The sequence below is a fragment of the Scyliorhinus canicula genome, chromosome 9 (genome assembly GCF_902713615.1).
Source record: "Scyliorhinus canicula chromosome 9, sScyCan1.1, whole genome shotgun sequence".
NCBI classification, from domain to species: Eukaryota; Metazoa; Chordata; class Chondrichthyes; order Carcharhiniformes; family Scyliorhinidae; genus Scyliorhinus; species Scyliorhinus canicula.
In genome coordinates, this window is record NC_052154.1 from 79341075 (window position 1) to 79368236 (window position 27162).

At 42.4% G+C, this 27162-nt stretch overlaps 1 protein-coding gene across 1 annotated transcript; it reads left to right on the top strand.

Moving 5' to 3' along the window:
- Nucleotides 1-299: 299 nt before the first annotated feature.
- Nucleotides 300-24942, top strand: csnk2a2b (casein kinase 2, alpha prime polypeptide b; the record flags this gene model as incomplete). The annotated part of the gene is made up of 10 exons (XM_038806002.1): nucleotides 300-326; nucleotides 1296-1397; nucleotides 9588-9638; nucleotides 9804-9863; nucleotides 11143-11226; nucleotides 11746-11856; nucleotides 13652-13753; nucleotides 19222-19322; nucleotides 19853-20001; nucleotides 22699-24942. Coding segments are annotated over 10 exons (867 nt in total), but the record flags the coding sequence as incomplete, so codon positions are not given.
- Between the last annotated feature and the right edge of the window lie 2220 nt (nucleotides 24943-27162).

The window sequence follows — 27162 nt, forward strand, 5'->3', positions numbered from 1 at the left end:
GTGAGAGAGTAGGAGGTTGGCAGTACAACCAAACCAAATAGCTACACTTCTGATTCATTCATGAAGCAGATGATCCACACCAGCTGCACGGAATTGGTTAATCCATGCAATCTTGGAAATATTGCTCATCTGACTCCAGTAACAGCAGACCAGCTTGGGGCTGTGCGTCAGTGCCAACTATAGTCTGACCCCAATGATAGTTTCAAAAGGATAAGCTAGCTAAAGTTACAGCTCATGGAACTGAAGGCAAACTATTGACCTAATTTAGGAGATTGGTTCGATAGTAGAAACCAGATTGAAATAATGGATATGCACTCAAATTGGAGGTAAATGATAAGGATATGAACAGGGGCTTCAACTATCGAGAATTTTTATCAATAACTTGGATAATGCAATAGAGAGCCATTTATTGAGTTTGTTGACGACAGATAGTAAGTACTGTGGTGGAGATAGGAGTATAAGATTACAAAGAGGCACTGATAAATTAACCGTGGCAGATGGGTTTTAACACAACCAAGCGTGAAGCTGTCTATTTAGGACCAAAAAAATGAAAGATTTGTGTGTACTTTAAATAATCAAATGTTAGAAGCAGCGGAAACCTAAAACGATTTAGGAGTCCATGCACACCGATCACGACAATGTGATGGGTACAAAACATCATGAAAGGCCAAATAGAACGTTAGCCTTTATAACCACTACTGTTTCTGTGCTACTTTTGAGGATTGTTAGCATTTCTTTTACCTGAGAAACTGTAAATGGCTTACTACTTGTTACTCTTTCAGAGATTAAATTGGGAAGTGTTTTTAAAGTTTTGTACGCTCCTCGCTTCTTTATATCCTTGTTGGCCATTTATTCACTAATAGTGATTTTCTTTGAACAAATAATTCAACCTGTTGTGTGAAGAAATTGTTATTATTTCTGTACAGCCGTGGTCTTGTGTTAATGCTGCACTCTGTTATTTGCAGCTTTTCAGCAGAAGGGCCAGGCCACTATGCTGTACCACATGGCAGCTAGCTAAATAGCACTGTTGGTATGTCCCTGGTTGCAGATCATCTTTATAACCCGAGGTTTATGCGATGAGGTGTGGCAGTGGGACTAGAGAAACAGGAGTGAGGAGTATCAACTTTATTTAATCTCTAAACGAGGTAGAAAAAAGTAATCTATCAAACAGGTTTTATCTTTGTGCAAAAGATGTCAGCAGAATCCTCCGAGTAGCATCCTGCCCTGAATAAGCCCACCTATTACTCTCTCAGTTCAATTAGTATTTTGAAGTATATTTCATGTTAATTTTGCAGCCTGTGAAAAAGAAGAAAATAAAGCGGGAAATCAAAATATTAGAGAACCTCCGTGGGGGCCCCAACATCATCAAGCTGCTAGATGTGGTAAAGGACCCTGTGGTGAGTAACTGTCTGGCTTGATCCAAATTAATTTCAGACTTTCACATTCAACATTGCATGCTTAGTTTGATCAGCTTTGTTCAGTTGGTGGTGAAATTTCTGAGTTAAAGAATTGTGGATTTAAGTGCCATGCCAACACTTGAACACATAATCTAGGCTGGACCCCCCCCCCCCCCCCCCCCCCCCCCTGCAATGTTGTAGCAGTTACACCCCCAGATTAACTGTCTTAAATTCTGTCAATGGTCAGGAGGGTGTGACTGCACGTGAAGCAGGTAGAGGGATCCAAGGGATCGTAGCCTCAGCCCGTGGTCCCTTTCCAACAGGTACAAGATTCTTGCTCCCTGTTTTGAGGATGAGCAAAACTGATCACAGCACCATGGTTCAGGGAGCCTTTCATTTGGGGGGAGGGGGGAGACAAATGCAGTCGGAATTGGGGATAGTATAGACTGGTGAATAGAATTATAGAGTCAGATGTTTACAGCACGGAAACAGGCCCTTTAGGCCAGCTTGTCCATGCCGCCCAGTTTCTATCACTAAGCTAGTCCCACTTGCCTGCATTTGGCCCTTATCCCTCTATACTCACCCTGCCCATATAACTGTCTAACTTTTTTAAAGGAAAAAATTGTACCTGCCTCTACTCCTACCTCTTTGTTCCAGATGCTCACCACCCTCTGAAGAAATGTCCCCTCTGGTCTCTTTTGTATCTGTCCCCTTAAACCTATGCTCCCTAGTTCTAGACTCCTCTACCTTTGGGAAAAGATGTTGACTATCTACCTTATCTATGCCCCTCATTATTTTATAGACCTCTATAAGATCACCCCTAAGCCTTCTACGCGCCAGGGGAAAACAGTCCCAGCCTATTGAGCCTCTCCTTATAGCTCAGACCATCAGGTCCTGGTAGCATCCTCATAAATCTCTTATGCACTCTTTCTAGTTTAACAATATCCTTTCTATAATAGGGTGACCAGCACTGAACACGTGTGGTCTTACTATTGTCTTGTACAACTTCAACAAGATGTCCCAACTCCTGTATTCAATATTCTGACCAATAAACCTAGCATGCTGTATGCCTTCTTCACCACCCTGTCCACCTGCGACTCCACCTTCAAGGAGCTATGACCCTGTACCCCTAGATCTCTTTTTGTTCTGTATCTCTCCCCAGCTCCCTAACATTAACTGAGTAGGTCCTGCCCTGATTTGATCAACCAAAATGCATCACCTCCAAATTAAACTCCATCTGCCATTCACCGGCCCACTGGCCCAATTAGTCAAGATCCTGCTGCAATCTTGTATAACCTTTTCTTCACTCTCCACTATGCCACCAATCTTGGTGTCATCTGCAAACTTACTAACCATGCCTCTTACATTCTCATCCAAATCATTAATATATACATAACAAATAATAGTGGACCCAGCACTGATCCCCGAGGCACACCGCTAGTCACAGGCCTCCAGTTTGAAAAACCACCCTGCACAACCACCCTTTGGCTTCGGTCGCCAAGCCAATTTTGTATCCACTTGGCTACCTCTCCCTGGATTCCGTGAGATTTAACCTTTTGCAACAACCTACCATGTGTTCCTTGTCAAAGGCCTTGCCAAAGTCCATGAAGACAACATTGACTGCACTGCCCTCATCTACCTTCTTGGTTACCTCTTCAAAAAACTCAATCAAATTAGTGAGACATGACTTTCCCCTCACAAAGCCATGCTGACTTTCCCTAATTAGCCCTTACCCCTCTAAATGCCTGTAGATCTTGTCCCTCAGAATACCTTCTAACAATTTACCAACTACAGGCGTAAGGCTAACCGGTCTGTAGTTCCCAGGCTTATCCCTACAGCCCTTAAACAAGGGCACAACATTTGCTAACCTCCAACCTTTAGGCACCTCTCCTGTGGCTGTCAATGATTCAAATATCTCAACTAGGGGGCCGGCAATTTCTTCCCTAGCCTCCCACAATGTCCTGGAATACATCAGGTCCCACGGATTTATCTATCTTGATGCGCTTTAATACCTCCAGCACCACCACCTCTGTAATGTGTACACTCCTCAAGACATCACTTTTTATTTCCCTAACATTCTGTATAGCCAGGATCGAAAGTCTCAAAGGCGGTGTTGCCTGCCCGGTGCCAGGGTTTGGGACATCAGCCCTGAGCTGGAGAGGAACTTGCGGTGGGAGGGGTAAGGATGCAGTGGTATGGTCTATGTAGGTACCAGTGACATTGGTAGAACCAAGAAGGAGGTTCTGTGTGGGAAGTTTGAGGAGGTAGGCACTAAATTAAAGAATAGAACCTCGAAGGTTATAAATCTTTGGATTATTATCTGAGCCAATCAGCAAAAGGTACATCAAATTAGAGAGATGAATGTGTGACTCAAGGACTGGCGTGGTAAAAGTGGTTATCAATTCATGTGACATTGGCATCAGAAGTGGGGGCTGTTCTGTTGAGAGGGCCTACATCCTAACCATGCTGGGACCGGTGTTATTGTGGACCGTATAACGAGGGAGCTAGAGAGGGCTTTACATTAAAGAGTGGGAGTGAGGCTTCATTTGCTTAACAAATTAGGAAGTCAAAGTTAAAGGTAGGATTGCAGGTTCGTGACCAGTCTGAGAGTGTCAACAGAAAACAACAGGTAGGTACAGATCATATGAACGTTATATTTTTTAAAAATCATTTATGGGATGTGGGCATCGCTGGTTAGGCCAGCAATTATTGCCCATCCCTAGTTGCTCTTCAGGTGGTGGTGAGTTGCCTTCTTGAACCGCTGCAGTCCTTGAGGCGTAGGTACACCCACTGTGCTGTTCATAGATCATAGAATTTACAGTGCAGAAGGAGGCCACTCAGCCCATTGAGTCTGCACTGGCTCTTGGAAAGAGCACCCTACCCAAGCCCACACCTCCACCTCATACCCATCACCCAGTAACCCCACCCAACACTAAGGGCAATTTTGGACGCCACGGGCAATTTAGCATGGCCAATCCACCTAACCTGCACATCTTTGGACTGTGGGAGGAAACCGGAGCACCCGGAGGAAACCCACGCACACACGGGGAGAACGTGCAGACTCCACACGGACAATGACCCATGCCGAGAATCGAACCTGGCACCCTGGAGCTGTGAAGCAATTGTGCTAGCCACTATGCTACCGTGGTGCCCAGGGCAGGTTTAGGGAGGGTGTTCCAGGATTTTTGCCCCAAATGACAGTGAAGGAATGGCGATATATTTCCAAGTCAAGGTGATAAGTGACTTGGAGGGCAACCTCTAAGTGGTGGTGTTCCCAGGTATCTGCTGCTCTTGACCTTCTAGATGGTAGTGGTTGTGGGTTTGGAAGCTGATGTCTAAGGAATCTTGGTGAGTTACTGTAGTGCATCTTGTAGATGGTACACACGGCAGCCATTGTTAGTCGGTGGTGGAGGGTTTGAATGTTTGTGGAAGGAAGAGCAATCAAGCGGGCTGCTTTGTCCTGGATGGTGTTGGAGCTGCACTCATCCAGGCAAGTGGAGTGTATTCCATTACACTCCTGACTTTTGCCTTGTCGATGGTGGACAGGCTGGGGGGGTGTTACTTGCCATATAGTCCTTGCCTTTGACCTGCCTTGGTAGCCACAGTATTAATATGGCTTGTCCAGTTCAGTTCTGATCAATGTTAACCCCCAGGATGTTGTTTGTGGGGATTCAGCGATGGTAATTCCAATGCAGAAAGCATTGAACTATAGGCCAGTTAGCTTAATATCTATTATTGGCATGGTGCTAGAGTAAATCAAAGAGGAAACGGCTCCATGTAGGAAAATTACATCTAATCAAATCTAATCAGCATAATTCAATGATAAGTAAATAATGTTTGGCAAATTTGCTTGAATTCTTTGAGGATGTAACAGGGAGAGTAGATAAGAGGGGAACCTGTAGATGTAATGTATTTGGATTTCTAAAAGACATTTGACAAGGTGCTGCATAATAAATAATAATAGGCTGGTCCATAAAGTAAAAGCCCATGGAAATGGAGGAAGTGTGTTAGCATGGATTGAAAATTGCCTGACACATAGAAAACTGAATAAATGTGTCCTTCTCAGAGTGGAAAAATGTAACTGGTGGGAGTGCCACAGGGATCAGTTCTTGCAATTGTTCACTATTTGCATTAATGACCTGGAGGAAGGAATAGAATGTACAGTTTCCAAATTTGCCGATGATACCAAAATAGATAGAAGGGAATGTTGTGATGGGGGTATGAGATTGCAATGGGATCCAGATAGATTGGGTGACTGGACGAAAGAGTTTAATGTGCAGAAGTGTGAGGTCATACACTTTGGTAGGAGGAACCAAAAGGCTCCTCCTATTTAAATGGAGAGACACTGCAGGTGAATGAAGTACAGAGGGATCTAGATGTTCTTGCACATGAATCAAAAAGCTAGCAGGCAACCGCATCGAATAGTTAAGAAGGCGAACATAATTTGGGCCTTTATTGCAAAGGAGATTTTATTGAAGGCATTTTAAAATATTTACAACCACAAAACGGCAAACGAAAAGGACATTGGAAATACAAGCCCCAACCCCAAACCCGACCACAACCCCCCCCCCCCCCCCTCGTTAGAAACCACCCATTCACCCACCCCAACATGCGCCGCCTTTTTCCACCCTTTAAATCCGCTGCAACTTTGGCAGCATAAAGAGACCTCAGTGATTCACTGGAGGTGAAGCCACTTTGAAGTGGTAAAACACCATAACTTAATCCTTTAGTTGGAAACGTTATACTTGGGGAGGCGAGGCAAAGTGGTATTGTCGCTGAACTAGTAATCAGAGACCCAGGTCTAATGATCTGGGGACTTTGGTTCGAATCCCACCAACGCAGGTATTTAAATTTAAACTCAATACCTGGAATCAAGAGTCTAATAATAATGACCATGAATCCATTGTCGATTGTCATAAAAAGCCACCTGGTTCACTAATCATAGAATTTACAGTGCAGAAGGAGGCCATTGGAACATAGAGCATATAGGAGAAGGAGGCCATTTGACCCATCAAGTCTTCACCGACCCACTTAAGCCCTCTCATCCACCTTATCCCCGTAACCCAATAACCCCATCTAACCTTTTTTCGATATTAAGGGCAATTTAGCACGGCCAATCCACCTAACCTGCACAGATAGTGACCCAAGCCGGGAATTGAACCTGGGACCCTGGAGCTGTGAAGCACAGTGCTAACCACTGTCCCACTGTACCACTCATTAATGTCCTTTTGCCACTGAAATCTGCCTTCCTTACCTGGTCTAGTTACATGTGACTCCAGCAATATGGTTGACTCTTAAATAGCCTAGCAAATCACTCTGTTGCATTCATCTGCCGCAAAAACACAAAACAGGAATGAAACCAGGCAGACCACCTGGCATTGACCCAGGCACCGCCAACTGCAAACCGAGTGCTGTAGGCCCTGCAGAGTCCCCCTGACTAGCAACTGGGGGCTTGTGCCAAAGTTGGGAGAGCTGTCTCACAGACACGTCAAGCAACAGCCTGACATATTGATACTCGCAAAATCAGGCCGTATAATGTCACCGACACCACTATCTCATTCCTGGGTATGTCCTGCCTCACTGGCAAGCAGCAGAGGTGGCGGCATAGTGGTATGCAGTCAGGAGGGAGTTGCCCTGGGAGTCCTCAGCGTCAACTCTCGATTATGTTAGGTCTCATGGCTTCTGATTAAACATTGGCAAGGAAACCACCTGCTGATTACCACATACTGACAACCATCAGCTGATTAATCCGTACTCCATTTTGAACACCACTTGGGAGGAAGCACTGAGTGTGGCAAGTGTACAGAATATGCTCTGGGTGGGGGACTTCAATGTCCATCACCAAGAGTGGCTCGGTAGTACCACCACAGACTTGAGTTTGGCGGGTCCTAAAGGATAGGTGCTAGACTGGGACTGCAGCAGGTGGTGAGGAAACCTACAAGAGGGAAAAACATACTTGACATTATCCTCACTAACCTACCTGCTGCAGATGCATCTGTGCAGGACAGTATTGGTAGACGTGCACCCCACAGGCCTTGTGGAGACTGGAGGCAATGTCTGTCTCCTCCAAGAGAGGAGCTCACCATTGCCCTTTGACATTCATTGGCATTGTTATCTCTGAATCATGCACAGTCAACATCCTGGGGGTCACCACTCATCAAAAACTGAACTGGACTAGCCATATTAATACTGTGGCTACCAGAGTAGGTCAAAGGCTGGGAATCCTACGGCGGGTAACTCAACTCCTGAGCTCCCAACTGTCCACCATCTATGAAATGAATGAAAATCGTTTATTGTCACAAGTAGGCTTCAAGTGAAGTTACTGTGAAAAGCCCCGAGTCACCACATTCCGGTGCCTGTTCGGGGTGGCTGGTACAGGAATTGAACCTGCTTGTTCTGCTTTACAAGCCAGCTGTTTAGCCCATTAGGCACAAGTCAGGAGTGTAATGGAATACCCTCCACTTGCCTGGGTGACTGCAGCTCCAACAACTAATGAACTCGACACCATCCAGGGCAAAGAAGCCCACTTGATTGCTACCTCTTCCATAAGCATTCAATTCCTCTGCCGCCGATGAACAGTGGCAGCTGTATATACCAACTACAAGATGCATTACAGGAACTTGCCAAGCTTCCTTAGGCAGCACTTCCAAATCCACGACTACAATCATCTAGAAGGACAAGGGCAGCAGATACCTGGCAGCCCCACCACCTTGGAGGTTCCCCTCCAAGTCACTCACCACCTTGACTTGCAAATATATCACCATTCCTTCAATGTTGCTGGGTCAAAATCCTGGATCTCCCAAACAGCACTGTGGGTGTACCTATACCTCACTGATCGCAGCAGTTCAAGAAGGTAACTCACTTCCTTCTGAAGGGCAATGAGGGATGGGGAATAAATGCTGGCCTAACCAGCAACGCCCACATCCCGTAAATGAATTTTTAAAAAAATAACCCTACCGGCATCCTGGTCCCATTGACCCCGCCACACATCCATTATCCACTGATTCTAAGGCTGTTCTCCACCCCTCTTTATGTTAGTGTTTTGTGAGTAATAATTTTACCACAGATTGTTCATGGTCTCTGCCAGGTTTTCAGGGAAATGTTGTGCAGAGCACAAGTTCAACACAGGATTGAAATGTGCATACACAAGCCACATTCCTCCACTAGACAGCCTTACTGTCCCCAGGCCATTATGATATGGCTCCTACCTGGCAGTTATGTGGCATTTGCAGAGATCTCTGAACATATCTGCACCACTGGATCGCAAACAATGTGTGACTGCAGGAAAATAGGAGCTGATTATAATTCTGCAGTGAGCTGTGTGAGCTTAAAGAAGATAGATCCCCAAAGTGCAATGTGCATACATACACTAAACTAGACCCCTATACATGTACACCATGCATTTCCCCCCTCTTGTCGCACCTCTCATCTTCTTCCATGTTCTCCCTTCATGAGGAATGAAAAATTAAGTTACTAAGCTTTTGTGACCCAGATCAAAATAGCCTATGGACCACATCTTGGGCATCGGAATTTTGAGTCTACAGGAATCATTGTAGTGGGATTTAACTATGGTTCAAGTTTCATAGACTACTGAACAAACTCTCAGCCCTGTCCCTGGTGTACTTCTCTGCTGTTTTGCCCACAATCTATGATTTCTGCCTTCTCTCCTGAAGGCCACTATGTTCCAGAGTATCATATTTTGTGTACACTGAGTGCATAAATGCCTAAAAGAAAAACACATTTCTGGATTAGACTAATTTGTGAAGAATGACATTGTTAAGCAGTGTTCAACACTACTCTATAAGAGAGGAGAAGAATTATCTTGGGCAGCCGTTGTCGTTATGTCACAGTAGGTATGCGAACAATATTGAGAGAAACCTGGAAGTAGGTTTGGTGCACCACCTCCTGGCTGAGATGGTTCATTTTGCAATCCATCAAAAAAAGGAAAGGGGACGATGCCTTAACAAGAATATAACTTTGTGCAATCAAGAAGTGATGACATCTCCTGTGCAAATGTATTTGTAACCTCTTGCAAGATTTCCCATTGGCCACAGTTACAGGATGTCTCTTGTTGACTGCAGCATTTTGTGTTGATCATTTGTGGTCGCTGGTGAAATTGAGTTTCCTAAGGAATTTCTAACATGTTGGCTTTGTGCTGTACCTCACATAATGATCCTGTTCTTTCCACAGTCGAGAACTCCAGCTCTTGTTTTCGAGCATATTGACAACACTGACTTCAAGGTGAGCTCGCAGGTGCGTGCGGATCTAATCAGCACGGTTATTGTATTTCACTGGTATTACTGCTTGATCCACACATACATGCAACATTTCTACTCACTCATGCTAAATTTCCTTCCCCCACCCTCCCAACCATCACTTCCCCTTTTTTTCTCTCCCTTTGTCTAGCAACTGTATCAGATCTTGACAGATTATGACATCCGATTCTACATGTATGAAATCTTGAAGGTGAGTTTGAAGTTGGAAATTCTACTAGATAATTATTTGAATGGTGTTCACAGCAGTAATAGATTTTTAGCCTCTTTCTGCTCTTCCCTTTTAGGTTATCTCTGGCTTATCAGTACCCTTCCCACCACCACCAGACAAAGGAATTGCTGTATGCCCCAGGCTTCTCCCACACCAATCACTTGGCGTCCAACTAGTGATTGATATTCAATTAATATGAGGCCCCTCACAACTGGATAAATAAATTTGTGCTTCATCGGGTGGCCTGGGGATAGTGCAGGGGTATGGGGCTGACTGGATTGCTCTCCAGAGCTGGCATGGACTTGATGGGCCAAATGGCTGCCTTCTGTGCCACAGTGACTATGACTTTTCCCTGTCCTCTGCCATCGTCAGAAAGTGGTGCTTTAATAATAATCTTTATTAGTGTCACAAGTAGGCTTATATTAACACTGCAATGAAAGGACAACACGGTGATGCAGTGGTTAACACTGCTGCCTCATGGCGCTAAGGTCCCAGGTTCAATCCCGGCTCTGGGTCACTGTCCGTGTGGAGTTTGCAAATTCTCAGTGTTTGCGTGGGTTTCGCCCCCACAACCCAAAGATATGCAAGGTAGGTAGATTGGCCACGCTAAATTAACTCTTAATTAGGAAAAAATGAATAGGGTATTCTAAATTTATTTAAACCCCCCCCCCCCCCCCCCCCCCCAAAGAAACCACTGCAATGAAGTTGCTGTGAAAAGTCCCTAGTCGCCACACTTCGGCGCCTAGGCTTTAGTAATTCTTCTTTCACTGTTGAAAGCAAGTGCACTGATGATTTTCATATTGGACAAAATGTTTTGAATCAGAGCTATTACTGATGGCATGTTAAGGAGATTAGCCCTTTTTCATTAAAGCAATGCTGGTCTAAAGACAACAATAAAATAGAAGAAGGTCTATTCTGTTTGGCTCTGTTGGATTTAAGTCAACTAGCCCACTTTAATCTATCCTGAAGGGGAAACGAGAGATACAAAGACAGGTTGCAGAACTCTCCAGAACAAAGCACCTATGCAGAATTTCCTTAAGATGCTGTGATCATTTGGAAGCCAGTTCTTCCAACGGGAAGGATGGGGTGTTCTGGCATCATCCACTCCAGGCTGTTGTGTTTAGAACTGCTAACGGCATGGAGCACCTTTCTCGCGTTGCCTTGTGGTAGCAGAGTGACGGGAGAAAAGCCAATTATGGAATAAAGGTAGGAAAATACACAACCAAAAAAAAACAATTGCTTCATCCTCTTATTCCCACAGGCCTTGGATTATTGCCACAGTATGGGTATCATGCACAGGGACGTGAAACCACATAATGTGATGATCGACCATGCCCAGAGAAAGGTATGGAGCTGGGTGCAGGTCTAAATGCCAAGGGATTGGGTTTACAGGGGAGGGTGTTGTGTTTTGGGAGCAGCTGAATGATCGATAGTTGGGTGTTAACTGAAATGTGCTCTGATTCTCTCCCTCTCTCCAATATGTTACACCATGACCCCCTCTACTTAATGTATGGATGTGTGCATCAGTTTAAAGCACGGTAGCTCCATCTAGTTAATGACCTTTCATCAGGTGGACGACTGTTTTCTCTCTACCTACTGCTCGACCTGCTGAGTATTTCCAGCATTCTGTTTTTATTTCAGATTTACAGCATCTGCAGTATTCTATTCTGTTAGCTCCATCTAGTGACTGTTTTGTTTCACTCGGTTCTTCGTGTCAGATCTGGCAAATCTGAATTATTTATTTGTCTTCATATTTCTTGGGACAATTAAGTGGGAAAAATACACTGCATTAAAAGTTGTGTTATGACATGGCATGTAGTGTCAATATACTAGCTAATATTTGACTTGCCTATTTATTCTGCAGCTTCGGTTGATTGACTGGGGACTGGCTGAATTTTACCATCCTGAGCAAGAATACAATGTTAGAGTGGCCTCCAGATACTTCAAAGGTCCTGAGCTGCTGGTTGACTACCAGGTACAAGCAAAATGCAGGATTTATACTGATTTACACTGAACAGAGATTGGAATGTCTTACTGAAGGGATGTGGGTGGGGAGAGAGAGGAGGGTGGAGGCAGTGTGTAATGTTCCACACTTGAGGTTCTCCCTTTCACACCTTTATGTTCCTCTCACACTGTATGCCATCCTTGTTCTCGATGAAAACAGAATATGAGATAGAAGCAGGAGTAGACCGCAAGGCCCTTGCAGCCTGCTCCACCTTTCAATACAACCATGGCCGATCTTCTGCCTCATTTGCCTCACCGCTCCCCATATCCCATGATTTTCTGAGATCAAAAATCTGTCCATCTCGGCTCCCATAACAGCCTCCCCGAACAGGCACCGGAATGTGGCGACTAGGGGCTTTTCACAGTAACTTCATTGAAGCCTACTCGTGACAATAAGTGATTGTCTTCTTTTTCTTTCAATAATGACAGATTCACATTTGTTTGAGGTTGGGAAATCCAGAGGTTCACAACCTTCTGACTGAAGTAATTTCTCCTCACCTCAACCCTCCACGATCTCCCCCTTGTCCTAAGACTGGGCCCTTGTTTTCTAGACTCAGCCAGGGGAACAACGTCGGTAAAGCCCCTTCAGAATCTTGTATGTTTCAATGTGTTCATCTCATAACCCAGAGTACAGACAGTTTACTCAACCTCTCATCATTCAACAGCCTCTTCATCCAAGCGTCCAATCCAGTGAACCTACGCTATACTGTGTCCGAAACAAGCGTATCTTTCTTTTGAATATGGAGAGTAAAACTGCAAATAGTACTTTTATATGTGATGTCACCAAAGCTCTATACGTTTGTAGCAAGACTTTATTGATCCCTTACTTCACGTTCTCTAGTCTCCTTGCAGTAAAGGACTAAAGATGCCATTTGCCTGCCTGATTGCTGGCTACATCAGCATGCTGACATTGTCCCTTGTATGACTACACTCCAGTTTTCTGTACGCTCACATTTATAAGTTTCATGATTTTTAAAAAGTCTGCTCTTCTAATTTGATTGCCAAAGTAATAACCTCTTCCCCATATTATACTTCATATGCCACCCGTTTAACCTTGCTATATTTTGTTGCAGCCTCCGTGTCCTCCTTGCAGCTTACATTCCCATCTAGCTTTGTATTGTCAGCAACCATTATTCTTGGTCTCTTCGTTTAAGTCATTAAATATCTTTCTTTAGAATAATAATTATTGTAAATAATTGAAACTCCAGCACTGATTCTTGCAACGCTCCAATAATACAACCTGCCAACTTGAAAATGCCTTGTTTATCCATACTCACTGAATCCTGTCTGTTAACTGATCATCCATTCTAATATAGTACCCCCAACTCCACGAGCCCTTACCTTCCATCTTAATCTTGTTTGTGATGTCTTATTGAATATCTATTGGAATGCAAGTATATTTCATCGACTGGCTTCCCTTTATCTACCCTTTAAAAATGCTCATGTTTGTCAAACATGATTCCAGTTTCATTAAACCATACTATGATTTTCTAAGTGCATTGTTAAGACTTTTTAAAAGTAGATTCCATCATTTCCCTTCACTTATTTATAATCATGTATTTCAGCTGGATAAAATCTTCCATTCTTGGCCCTTCCCACCTCAAATTCAGGAAATAGAGCAGGAAAGGCAGATAAAATAGTCTTTTTAGGATCGGAACATAGGTTCAAATCTTGGCACCTGTTTAGGTGTTCAGATGCAGATGTTTTGAATGACTTCTGAAGTTTTAGTGTCACCAATCCCTTAGCTTTCTCCTTTTCTTTTTCAGATGTATGATTACAGCTTGGACATGTGGAGTTTGGGCTGTATGTTGGCCAGCATGATATTCCGTAAGGAGCCTTTCTTCCATGGACATGATAACTATGATCAGGTAAAGTTTGGATGATCCAGCAGCCACTGCTGGAAGAAGATGAAGGCTGAAAATCAGTTGACATTTAAAACAATGAATTAGAACTGTTATCAGATGCCATGCTGAGTTTTTCTGTCCTTTTTAAGGCCTTAAGAGTAGATCGCCCATCTAGTTGAATCATTGGTCTTGGTCATATCAAGATAGTAACTACCAAATATAAACTTGCTGATTGAATTAAATGTCACCACCAAATTCCATACTTTTGTTCCAGAGACGTAATTACTTCATATGATGATCTTCCAAGAATTTAAATAAGGGGATGCATGTATGTACTTTGCATGAGAATTAGTAAACTTTTGCACTAAACTCTCAGCTTTCACTTTATCATTCACAGCACTCTGTGGAAATCAGCCAATTCCTAGACTCAGCCAGGGGAACAACGTCGGTGTTGTTTGAAAAACTTGTGTGCATCAGTTTAGGCAAAAATGTTCTGCCATTGACAGAGATATGCATATATGCCGCCTTCCTGGTACTATCTTCAAGGATACTAAAATTAAACTTTCTTTGTTACATATCTTCAACATTCAAAGATGTCTGTGCCCTCCCTCCCTAGTGCATTTTGAGGTGCTTCTCTTGATGCATTTCCAAGTCATCACCAATTAGCCTGCAGCTTTAAGTCTTTTTCAAATCTAACTAGCACAGGAGTGCTAAATAAGAGAAATTTATCTCAGCTGCCAGAACATAATGCGTGCTTGTCAGAATGAGCTATTTGAGGTGAACTTTATTGTCCTATATGATCAGGGAGCAAACATGAGGCTCTGATTCACACTGGCAAGCTCACTCCATCTTGCATCATGAACCTTGGCATTAGCAGGTACTTTGTTTCTGGTGATCAGTAGGACAATGGTGTAGATCGGTGGTGGTCAATGTGCGACTCCTGAACTCTGTTAGTCTTCAGGAGCTTGTGTGGCTCTTTGACATGTGGGCAAGATTTCATTAGATGTAGCACCAGCCATGTTTGGACCAGTGAGTAGATTAGTCAAACGTTTGCAAAACTGCTGAAAGCTTTTCTGGATTCTGGGCATTTCAATGCTTCGTTTAACTAGAGTAGCTCGGAAGAGACACCCAATCACAGACAATACAAAAATTGGATTGAAGACTTTTTAAAAAATGTAAATTTAGAGTACCCAATTCTTTATTATTTCCAATTAAGGGACAATTTAACATGACCAATCCACCTAATCTACACATCTTTGGGTTGTGGGGGTGAGACCCACGCAGACACTGGGAGGATGTGGAAACTCCACAGACAGTAACCCGGGCCAGGATCGAACTCTGGTCTTCAGTGTTTTGAGGCAGCAGCGCTAACCACTGTGCCGCCCGGAACGGATTGAAGACTTCTCTGATTAATCTCCCTTCAGACTTGATCCTTCACTAGCTTCTGAAGGAATGATTTCTTGTTAATTTTCTAGTTGCTGAATCCTCTATATGTGGCAAAGGAAAATTACAACCTGAATTGGACAATACTTCGCTTTTAGATTTTGCTTTTCTAGCAATGCATTTCTGGATCTGGACAGAGTAAATGCAAGGAAAGGTCATTTTTGGGTGGCGCAGTGTTTAGCAGTGCTGCATACAGTGCTGAGTACCTGGATTTGATCCAGACCCTGGGTCACTGTGTGGAGTTTGTACGTTCTCTGCATGTCTGCGTGGGTTTCATTCCCACAACCCAAAGATGGGCAGAGTAGGTGGATTGGCCACTCTAAATTGCCCCTTAATTGTGAAAAAAATAATTGGGAGCTCGAAATTTACAAAAAATTAAAGGTCACTTTTTTTTTGGAATTTGGCAGTGTGAGTTTGTTATTGAGAAACTGCAACTTTTGCAGACTCTGACCAAAGGTGGACTGACCATCCATGATTGAGTACCATGGAAATGATGATGTAGCAAAAAATCCATAGAGCTACAAACATTGTTCAACCCTTGTCTGAATCTTCAAGTCAAATAATTTAAAGATTTGGACTTGAAAAGACCTCTTAGATTTATGGTAAACCCATTCGTTGTTGAGGGAGATTCCTTCAAGTCTCCATTGTATATAGATGAAATTGTAACTTTTTAAAATGAATTTAGAGTACCCAAATTCTTTTTTCCAATTAAGGGGCTATTTAACATGGCCAGTTCACCTACCCTGCACATCTATGGGTTTTGGGGGTGAGACCCACACACACACAGGGAGAATGTGCAAACACCAAGTGGACAGTGACTCGGGGTTGGGATCAAACCCGGATCCTCGGCGCCGTGAGGCAGCAGTGCAAACCACTACATCACTGAGCCATCCGAGGTGAAACTGTTTCTTGATTTAACCAAATTGAACAGCATTAAGATGACCAACTGGAGCCAATCCTGAAAGTTGGAATACTTGAATTTTGGAGGGATGTGTCATGAGAGTGGCATCACAGATGTTATCTGATTCATTTGATTTCTACATTCAATTCACCAATGTGTACATATTGTTTCTCTTTTATTTTAAATGCAGAATAGGGAAGTGACATCTGACTGCTCACTTGTTAAGAATTTAGTTCATGTACAAGCCAGATTCCGATAAAGCAATTTTATTGTGGTGGATTGTCATGGATTGCACATATATACATGATCTCCCACTGTAAGGGTGCTCTTGAGCAGATTGCCTGAATGTCCGTGTCAGAAGAGATCTGCTTTTTCATCACACTTCCAAAGCTCAAGCTAGAATCATAGAATTTACAGTGCAGAAGGAGACCATTCGGCCCATCGAGTCTGCATCGTCCCTTGTTAAGCGCGCCCTACTTAAGCCCACGCCTCCACCCTATCCCAGTAACCCCCACTAAACTTTTTGGATGTTGTGGAGGTGCCGGCGTTGGACTGGGGTGAGCACAGTAAGAAGTCTTGCAACACCGGGTTAAAGTCCAACATGTTTGTTTCAAACACTAGCTTTCGGAGCACTGCTCCTTCCTCAGGTGAATGAAGAGACCTCTTCATTCACCTGAGGAAGGAGCAGTGCTCCGAAAGCTAGTGTTTGAAACAAACATGTTGGACTTTAACCCGGTGTTGTAAACCTTTTTGGACACCAAGCGCAATTTATCATGGCCAACCCATCTGACCACATCTTTGCACTGTGGGAGGAAACCCACGCAGACACGAAGGACGTGCAGACTCCACACAGTGACCCAAGCCGGGAATCTACAATGAAATGCTTGTCTCATTTTCCAGAACTGCTTTACACTACATACTGGTTCAAGAGTTTTGCCAACAGTACAATATTTGATCTTTCTTTGGTTGCTTCACATGATCCTCTGCATTGGTGCAAAAACTAAATCACATGGGATTCGGGGTGGGCTGGCTAGATGGATACAGAACTGGCTTGGTTATAGAAGACAGAGTAGTGGTGGAAGGGTGTTTTCAAAATAGAGATCTGTAGCCAGTGGTGTTCCACAGGGATCAGTGCTGGGACCTCTGTTGTTAGTAGTATATATAAATGATCTTGAGGAAAATGTGGGTGGTCTGATTAGTAAGTTTGCAGATGACACGAAAATTGACAGTTGCTGAATGTGCCAAGGATTGTCAGAGGACACAACCGGATATGGATAGATTGGAGACTTGGGCACAGAAATGGCAGATGATGTTTAATTATGACAAATGCACGGTGATGCATTTTGGAGGATCAAATCTAGATATGAATTATACTGTAAATGGCAGAACCCTTGGGAACATTAACATACACTCTGGGCCTGCAGTTCCCTAAAAGTGGCAACGTAGGTGGCCAAGGCAGTTAAGATGGCATATGGCATGCTTACCTCCATCAGCCAGGGTGTTGAGTACATTGAGTTGGGAAATCATGTTGCAGCTATATAAAATCTTAGGCTGCATTTGGAGTATTACGTGAAGTTGTGGTCACCACATTATCACAAGGGTGTGGAAAGAAGGTTCACCAGGGTGTTGGCTATGAGGAGAGGTTGAGTAAACGGGATTGTTTTCTCTGGAAAGACGGTGGCTGAGGGGAGACCTAATAGAGGTCTACAAAATTATGCGAGGCATAGATAGGGTGGATAGTCAGAGGCTTTTCCAAGGGTGGAAGTGTCAATCACAAGGGGGCACAGGTTCAAGGTGAGAGGGGATAAGTTTAAGGGAGATGTGCGGAGAGATCTTCATGCGGAGAGTGGTGGTGCCTGGAACGTGCTGCCAGAGGATGTGGTGGAAGCAGGCACATTAGCAAAATGTAAGAGGCATCTAGATGGGTACATGAAGAGGGAGGAAATGGACGGACATGGACCTAGCAAGGCAGAAGGTTTTTTTTTTTAGTTGGGGCATCATGATCTGCACCAGCTTGGAGGGCCAAAGGGCCTGTTCCTGTGCTGTACTTTTCTTTGTTCTTTGTCTATGATTGCACTGAGCAAATAAACCTGATAAATTTTCCTCAGTCTAACAAACTACATGTTAAATACAATAGCTGTTCCAAGGATTTGGGCACAGTCTTTATCTCTGTAGGGCCAGATGTTATGAACATGTTAGGGCTATGAATATTGTGTTATGAAATTAATTCAAAACTTAAAAAAAAAAATTTGGAGTACCAATTTCATTTTTTCCAATTAAAGGGCAATTTAGCGTGGCCAATCCACCTAATCACATCTTTTTGGGTTGTGGGAGCAAAACCCATGCAAACACGGGGAGAATGTGCAAACTCCACATGGACAGTGACCCGGAGCCGGGATCGTACCTGGGGCCTTGGCGGCGTGAGGCTGCAGTACTGCCACTGTGCTGCCCAAAATTAATTCAAAATTGACCGATTTATAATCAGATTCAAGTTATGCAGCTACTGATCTTCCAGAGTGGAATTTAAATACTTGAAAATCTTGACATTTGAGCAACTAAGTCTTTTCGCAGTTGGTTATGTTTTTGTTGTTGGTTATGGAGAATCTTGCAGGGAGATGGGGAGAAGCCCTAGGAAGAAATGTTGGCTCATTTCCAGCAACCTTTGGTCTCTTCCTCAACATTAACGTAATTAGTAATAGGTGATTTTAAGATTTCATTATGCAAGAGTTCAAAGGATTTTTTTTTTCTCGATCAGTGTTTGTCTTGTCAGGCAGTTCCTGTCTTTGAATGTGATAATTTCCTTGCTACTAAGTCAGGGAGGAAGTGATTTGTAATAGTCCAGATAAGGTTAATCATTTTTAAAATTCAGTTCTCAGAACGGTTGATTGACCATCCTAATCCTTTGGTTTCTGTATCAAGGCGACCAACTCTGGCTGATGGCAGTTGTATGCAAGTCAGATAGTTAAGTTATTTTTTTTAAGAAGTCAATAACTAAATCTTTTCTCAAGCTAATGATGAACATTGTACAAATATCTTGTAGTTGATATAACATTTGTGTGCTCTCAAGTATTGAAAAGTTCAAGTTTAACAATGGGTTACATTGGTCCTGTACATTCAGTACATTAATATTTTCATATTTTTCTTCCAGCTTGTTCGAATTGCCAAGGTTTTAGGAACTGATGAATTGTTTGACTACCTCAAGAAATATCACATTGAACTGGATCCTCGATTTAATGATACTCTGGGCCAGTGAGTAGAAGAATTATTGAAGTATTAAAATAATTTCTGCTAATCTGAGGCACTTGTTCATTGAATCTTTAAATGCACATATCGTTTTACAAAGAAATGGGGTAAACACTGAAAAGTTAATTTCAGAAACATATCTCTATTGTCAACAGGGTAGAAGAGCTTAGTGTATTGACCAGATGATGGTTTATAGCCACCAGCAACTGTATGTGTGGCTTCTGCAAACTTGTGGGGTGGAGGAAGGTTTGACTTGGTAGAAATTAAGGTGATCCTCAAGGGACGCAGTACTTTGTCAAGCAGAAGCAATTCCTACTTGATAGATACTTACTATTTCAGATCAACATAGCCAAGAAGAATATATTTTGAGTGGGATTGATGTATTTTCTTGATTTAATCAAGAACTATGCATGTTATGAATTCAGTATGTGGGAGGAGCATGTGTTGATTTTCTTGGGATATATTTACTGCTGATGTATTCGCTAACATCAACTGGGGATGTTCAGTTTTCTAATAAAGTACCCACTATTTCTCAGACATTCTCGGAAGCGCTGGGAGCAGTTCATTCACAGTGAGAATCGGCACCTTGTCAGCCCAGAGGCCTTGGATTTGTTGGACAAACTACTTCGCTATGATCATCAGCAGAGACTTACAGCTAAGGAAGCAATGGAGCATCCATACTTCTGTAAGTATGAGAGAGAATATTGACCCACCACAACTTTACAAAAATTCTCCCTCTGTTCAGGAACTTGCTAGCCTAATTCCACGTCCACTTTCCTGCTCCCCATATCCCTTAATTCTCTAAAAGACCATAAATCTTATCGTTTGAGCCTGAAATGTTTTCAATGATTGAGCTTCCATAACCTTCCAGGATAGAGAATTCCAAAGATACACAATCCATTGAATGAAGAAATTTCTAATTTCAGTCCTAAATGATCCGCCCCTTATCCTCAGATTGTGCCCCCGTATTTTAGATTCCCAAACCAGTGGATACAATCCAACCCCTGGTCCACTTTATTAAGCCACCTCAGAATTTTGTAGGTTTCAATGTAATTGCCTCTCACTCTTCTAAACGTCAGAAAATATTAGCCCAATTGATGTGTCTCATCATAGGACAGGCCCCTCATACCAGGGACCAATTTAGTGAACCTTTGCTATATCACCTCCAATGCAAGTACATCCTGTCTTAACTATGGAGACCAAAACTGCACACCGTACTCCAGATGTGGTCTCACTAAACCCTGTACAATTGTAGCAAGACTTTATTCTTGTACTCCACTCCCCTTAAAACAAAGGCCTTCATAATTGCCTGTTGCACCTGCATGCTAACTTATTTGTACAGGCACCACCAAGTCGCCTTGAGCATCAACACTTGCATGTTTCTCACCTTTTTAAAGAAAAATCTGATTTTTAAATTCCTACAGTAAAGTGAATAAGGTCTCACTCTCCCATATTATGCTCCATCTGCCATCTTATTGCCCACTCACTTCATCTGTTTATATGCCTGTGCAACCTTTTCTCTCGCTCTCGCTCTCGCTCTTGCTCTCTCTCTCACTCTCCCTCTCTCGCTCTCTCTTCCCTTCTCCTCCCCCCCCCCCCCCCCCCTCCAACCACCACACACACAGCTTTCCTTTCCACTTAATTTGGTATCATCAGCAAACTAAAATACATAATTGTTTATTCATTCAGGTCAGTAATATAGATTGTAATAGCTGAGGCCCCAGCACTGATCCTTGCAATATTCCACTATTCACTGCCTGTCACCTTAAAAAAGCTCCACCTCGATCTATATGAATAAATTACCCCCAACTCCACGGACCCTTTCTTTTTGCCAATTAACCTTTTGCAGCACCTTATTGAATGCCTTTTGGAAATGCAAGTACATCACATCTGCTGGATTCCTTTTATCTACCCGTCTAGTCATATCCTCAAAAAAAACTCCAATAAATTTGTTAAACAGGATTTCCCTTTAGTAAAATTATGATCATGATGCCTTGTTCCAATCATACTAGGTTTTTCTAAATACATTCAACTTCCTTCATCATGACATGATTCCAGTATTTTCCAAACAAATGATATTAGGCCATTTGGCTAACATCAGTTATTGGAAAGATTCTGAAATTTATGATTAGGACACCAGGGATAACTCCCCTGTTCTTCCTTGAAATAGTGCCAAGGTTATTTTGCACCCATTTGAGGGGGCACGTTGTCCTTGACTTCACGTTCATTTGAAAAACAGCACCTCCAACAATACCCCCTGCAGTGAAAGCCTTGATTTATGTGCCATAAGGTCCTGAGCTGCTCAAGAACCGTTCCATTCATTGTGTACGTGTTCCTTAAAAAAAAAAAAAAATTAATCCAACCTCCGATGTTTGAGCAGGGAATGAACCCATAAAGTTCTAACTCGGGTAAATGTGCTACCAGCTAAGCCGTGGCTAGTGCAGAGTGCAGCTCATCCTCAATTTCCAGATATCCCCATGTCCAGTTATTCAAGCATTTTCCAGTGCTGTCACCTTGGAGAATGCAGTATTTGTGCATCTGAGAAGGAATATTTCAAACTGGTTTAGTCATGTGGTTTTCAGACAGGGTCCACGGTACCTCCCCAGGTGTCTGCATAAATATTCCAGGCAGGTGGGGGTGCCACAAAATAATGTGAAATACGAAGCAGGAGCGGAGTGTGGCATCATGTGCAATAGAATTCCTACAGTGCAGAAGAGAGGCCATTCGGCCCATCAAGTCTGCACCGACCCTCCTAAAGAGCACTCCACCGAGGCCCAAATGCCCACCTATCCCCGTAACGCCACCTAACCGTAGGATACTAAGGGGCAATTTAGCATGGTCAATCCATCTAACCTGCACATGTTTGGACTGTGGCAGGAAACCAGAGCACCCGGAGGAAATCCATGGGTTGGCTGTCGTCTAGAAGGGAAGCGTGCATGGAGCACCGCTGAGAATGATACAAAATAAATGTGTTTCTTAAAAACATTTTCATGCTCTTTACATGTAGCACTTTTACATCATTAGTATTATAGTTAGATGGAGGTTCCATATTTGCTAATCCATGAAAAGCAGTGTGGGGTGGTTCTCATCCACTTAAAAAAAATGTTTGCGAACCACTAATTTGATAGAGGCCCTGTTGTCATCTGAATACAAATTAAATGAATTACCTCTCAACTCATTGCAGCTGCTATTAATGTTACCTCCTGAACAATTCAGCAATAGAAGAACTCCATATGTCATTATATCCCCTACTGCAGTCTCAGTAATTCAGATCTTTTGAGTCTGTTGCTGAGCTTTGGGTTGCAGTCGGCAGTTTGGGGCTTCACTGTGGATAGCTGACATTTACTTTGGTTTGTTTTTTTCTCTCACTCCTGCCTCTCAGATCCAATAATGAAGGAGCATACGGATGGTGCTCGGAGTAACAACTCGCATGTGCCGGGTGTTTCTGCAGCTGTGCGGTGAATCTTGCTGCTGTCTGCACAGTTAAGACTGCAAGACGATGAGTTACAGGTTTTACAGGGGAGACATTGGGCAAAAGAGGAGCTATCACAGTCTGGAAATGTGAACTTGTGACTGCAGCTACACAGGTGACCATGGCTTACCCTAAATCCAGTGGCAACACTCTCTACTACATCCATTTATTTTAGATTTCCATTTATGTTTCAGAGAGAATGACAACTTACTAGATTTTTGGGTTCTGAAATTACAATGTTTTTGTATATTTATATATTATTTTTTTGTACTGTAATAAAATACCTAGAATGTGTTCCATTACCAGATTTTCTTGTGTTGTCCTTTTTCCCATCTTGTTTCTGTAAATATTTATCCAATTTGCCAAATGCAGTTAATATCTTAAAAGAAAAGCTATAATGAGTTCAAGGTTCTGAGCTGCTCACGATCAGTCCATCCGTTGTGTACGTTATGCTTTTTATTTAATCCAACCTCTGTTTAAAGTCGCACTGTCTTGTTTCCAGGAGATTCCAATCAATTTCAGATCTCTTGTAAAATTCTATCTCTGTTGGTGTCCTTGGGCAAATGTGCCCTATAACTGCTCAACTTTGGTAATAGCCCAGATGAACCATCTGGTTATTATTTGATGCCTTGAGTTGCCCTCAGACTGCCAGTCTCGGCCACACTGTGACCCTTAACTATACAACAATCTGCGGATGGTCAGGGCAGATTTGGTGGAAAGGAGGACTCTATCCAAAGTGATGTTGAGTGCCATTATAAGCCATTACAGGTTGTAACAGTAAAGCAGCAGCAGGTAGACAAATGCATTACAATGTTCTAAAAAGTTTGACTAAGTTGATTGGAATGGAACTATTAACTTAAGTACAGAAGATATCATTTGATGTTTCTGCTACAGTTCCATGTCCTGGGTTAATGCTGACCAGTGTTTTTATTCGCAGACGGTGTTTCCCTGGATGCTTCAAAAATGCCACACTCACCAAAGTGCACGTTTTTGCAACCTATTGCTGGAAATGTATGGGATCCATGAGAGAATACAGAGAGCTGTGCAGGCACATCATTCACAAAACAAAAACTGAGTAGTTTAGGTTTCTTTGTTCCAAAAGATGTTGTTGAGACAATCTATTAAATGCCATACAAAAAGAAAGCAAGCAGCTGTACAGAGTGGCCTGGGCTGTAGCAGGTGACACAATGGCAGTGTAGCAAAGGAGCTGCAGACATGCCAATGGGTAGAAAGAAGACAGGGGGATAGTCACAAAAATTTACACTTTGTATATAGCATATGGGCCATAGCGTGGGGATGAAAATACTGCAACTTTGTTTTTTAAGAACTACGGGTGCTAGAAAACATGCTTGACAGTGTGCAGGGAAAGAATGTGAAGTACAAATGGCTGGAGTGCTTGCCAAAAGAAAAAGCATGAGAATGTTTTCAAAATGTACATTCGTTGGCCAGTCACATGGTAAATTGTTCCATTAACACTTTGACCTAATACAAAGCACTGTGTGACCTCGTGCACAGTCCAATTAATTAAGTACTGAACTGTACAGATTTAGACATCCTGATCCAGACAAGATTTTCCGGCGGGGTGGGGGGTGTGAGGGAAGGTTTCCGTTAAGCAATATTTAAAAGAAAATCCTTGCACGTTGATTTAATTTTTTTTTAATTGCATGGTGTTTTGAATTTTCCAAATTTTGTTCCTGACATTGTTTAACAATGATCTCAATTGAAATAAATTTGCTGCTTTTGTAACACAGGCTGCATTAAAACACTTGCCAGTAACAGAACTTTTATCCTTTGCAATTCCCATGCAATCACTGTGAGGCGACTTTCACCCCCCCCCCCCTTTCATTGAGATTCATTTTCAAATTGGTCAAGCAAATGAAGGATTCTTTTTTCCTGAGCCCATTTGCTACAATCTAGTGCATGGTGTAGAGCGAAACTGTGCTTCATTTTAACTGTGTATCAGTTGGTTGACTTGTTTGTGTGGGGTTGGTGCGATGATGTGATGTACCCAATTGATGGCAGCTGCCATCCTAAGACCCAAGTTAACAAAACCAATAAAACATGGAGTCGTTGGCATTGTACACAAGTGTGTCTGGATTATAACGAGTACTGTAATTTTTTTTGTTAATTCAGAATAAAAAGATATTGAGCAAATGTAAGTATTCTATGGTTCCTTTGTCAAAGACAACAAACTGCTTAACTCCTGATTCCTGTATTTGACAGCTCCCAAGTTTGGTTTGGATTTTAAAATGTTCAGGATTTGAGCTGAACAATGAGTCTGAACATTTTGGAAACATGGAGAGGAGTATATTTACAGCAGAGATGGTGGCCCTAATAAAAAACAGTAAACTTGAGACTTCATGCACTGTGAATATCAGTTCTGTGAATGAGAATTCAAAAATAGTAGCCCTGTAGACCTAAAGTTCTTTAAAAGCTGTTTTATTGCATGTAGTGTGCAAAGCAAATTTCTTCCTCCGGTTATTCCTTATTTTTCTGAAATAACTTTCCAACCTGTGACCATCTTGTTTTCTGCAATAGGTGCTAAACTCTATTCTATTTCATCATACAGATCTCTTTATTTTCCATATCTCTTGAGGATATACTATAATTTAGTATTTTAAGGTGTGGTTCTGAGTTGTGAAGTCCTCCTTCAGCCATGTATTTAACACAAAAAGCTGCTTGTATCAGACTTTATCAGCTTTTATTGCCTCCACAAGTTCTTGCTCTATAATAATGGCCTTTTGGAACACATGTATCATCATGATTTTGGTCCAACAGGTTTGCTTTTGGAAATGGTAATTTCTCAAGAGTGCTGTACTTTATATGTTTAAAGCATAAAAGTGATTTGTTTTACGGTCTGTTACTCTTTGGAAGTAGTGCATATTTATATTCCTCTATATTTGACATTGGAGTATTTGAGTATCAATTTTCACATGGGGTTTGTGTGAAGGATTGGCAAAGGGTACATGATTCAGCATGTAAAGTTGCATTTTATACAAAATGAAAAATGGTGGAAATACTCAGCTTGTCTGGCAGCATCTGTAAAGAGAGAAAGTTAACTTTTTGAGTCTGCATTACTCCTCATCACTCTACTTCTCTCCGCAGATGCTGCCAGACCTGCTGAGTTTTCCCAGCATTTTCTGTTTTCATATTTCTAGCATCTAGTATTTTGCTTTTATTTTGAAGATGTATTTTATCTTGGGTTTTGGGGAGGCTTTAATTTTGCAGCCCCTATCTCATAGTGGCAGCAAACTATAAACTGTTCAATTTGCTATGGATAGCTGTTGGGAAGACCTGGTATTAAAGCCCATTATCATCCTGATGTATTGCTTATGAAGATTGTTTCCCATCAATCGTAGCTTTCAGCTGCTTTGAAAAAAAAATTCCCTTTTTATAGTTGGATGAAGTCAGACAGTAAGTGCCCTGCCAACTGTTAAAAGGCTAAATTAGGGTAATTGTTTAAAAGATGATTTCTCATGATGAAACAAAAATGTTTCATCACGTCCCCGTAACAAATCAACATGCGGTGCTTCTGGAAGAGAAGAATGCAAGTTCCATCTGTAAGAAATTTAAGTAATTTAAAGACGACAAGTTTTAGAGAACAACTCCACATCCACATAAAATGATTCAGCGCAAACCAAGCCTGTATTCCCCATAACACTCCCATCCCAGAGCTACTGCTAATGTAAGTGATTTTGGCCACTGTATACAGTGCGAGTTGTAGTGATAGCAGAAATCTGCAAGAAGTATGCTGGGAGTGATGCAGAGGGTACAGTGAAGATGGCATTGAAGAAACACATGTAACCAGGGCAGAGGCGAGATGGGAAAGAGAAATCAGAGTTATAAGTAGTACATCAGAATGGCTAGGAGTAACACTTAGTGTGGGAAATAGAGAAATTACACCATTGTGGGATGAGAAGAAGGGACGCTTGAACTAGAGGGAGGAGGTTAAAGAATGCTGATTTGATGTGAAGTATTTCCGGGGGGTAGACAGTGAATGGAAAGGGTTGGAATGATGTTTGCCTGATCTGGATTGAGGAACGTGAATATCAACTTAAATTGAGAGGGAATTGTGTTGGCTGAACAGATTGGACTTAGAAGTATGACATTGTTACTAGAACAACATTGTTGTTTGACCATTAAGAATGACACTTTGATACCCTGAGGGCCTTAACTTGCCTTTTCTTACCTTGGAATCACTTTAAATGACAGTGAATAAGAGTGATAACAGGGTTGAGTGAAGATGGCAGTGAGGAACAGAGAGAAATGGAGGTAACCAGGGCAGAGGCAAGCTGGGAAAGAGAAATCACCAAACATCGGATTTGGTACATTGCAACATGACCCGATGACTGTTTCCAGGGTTTAAATGCATTT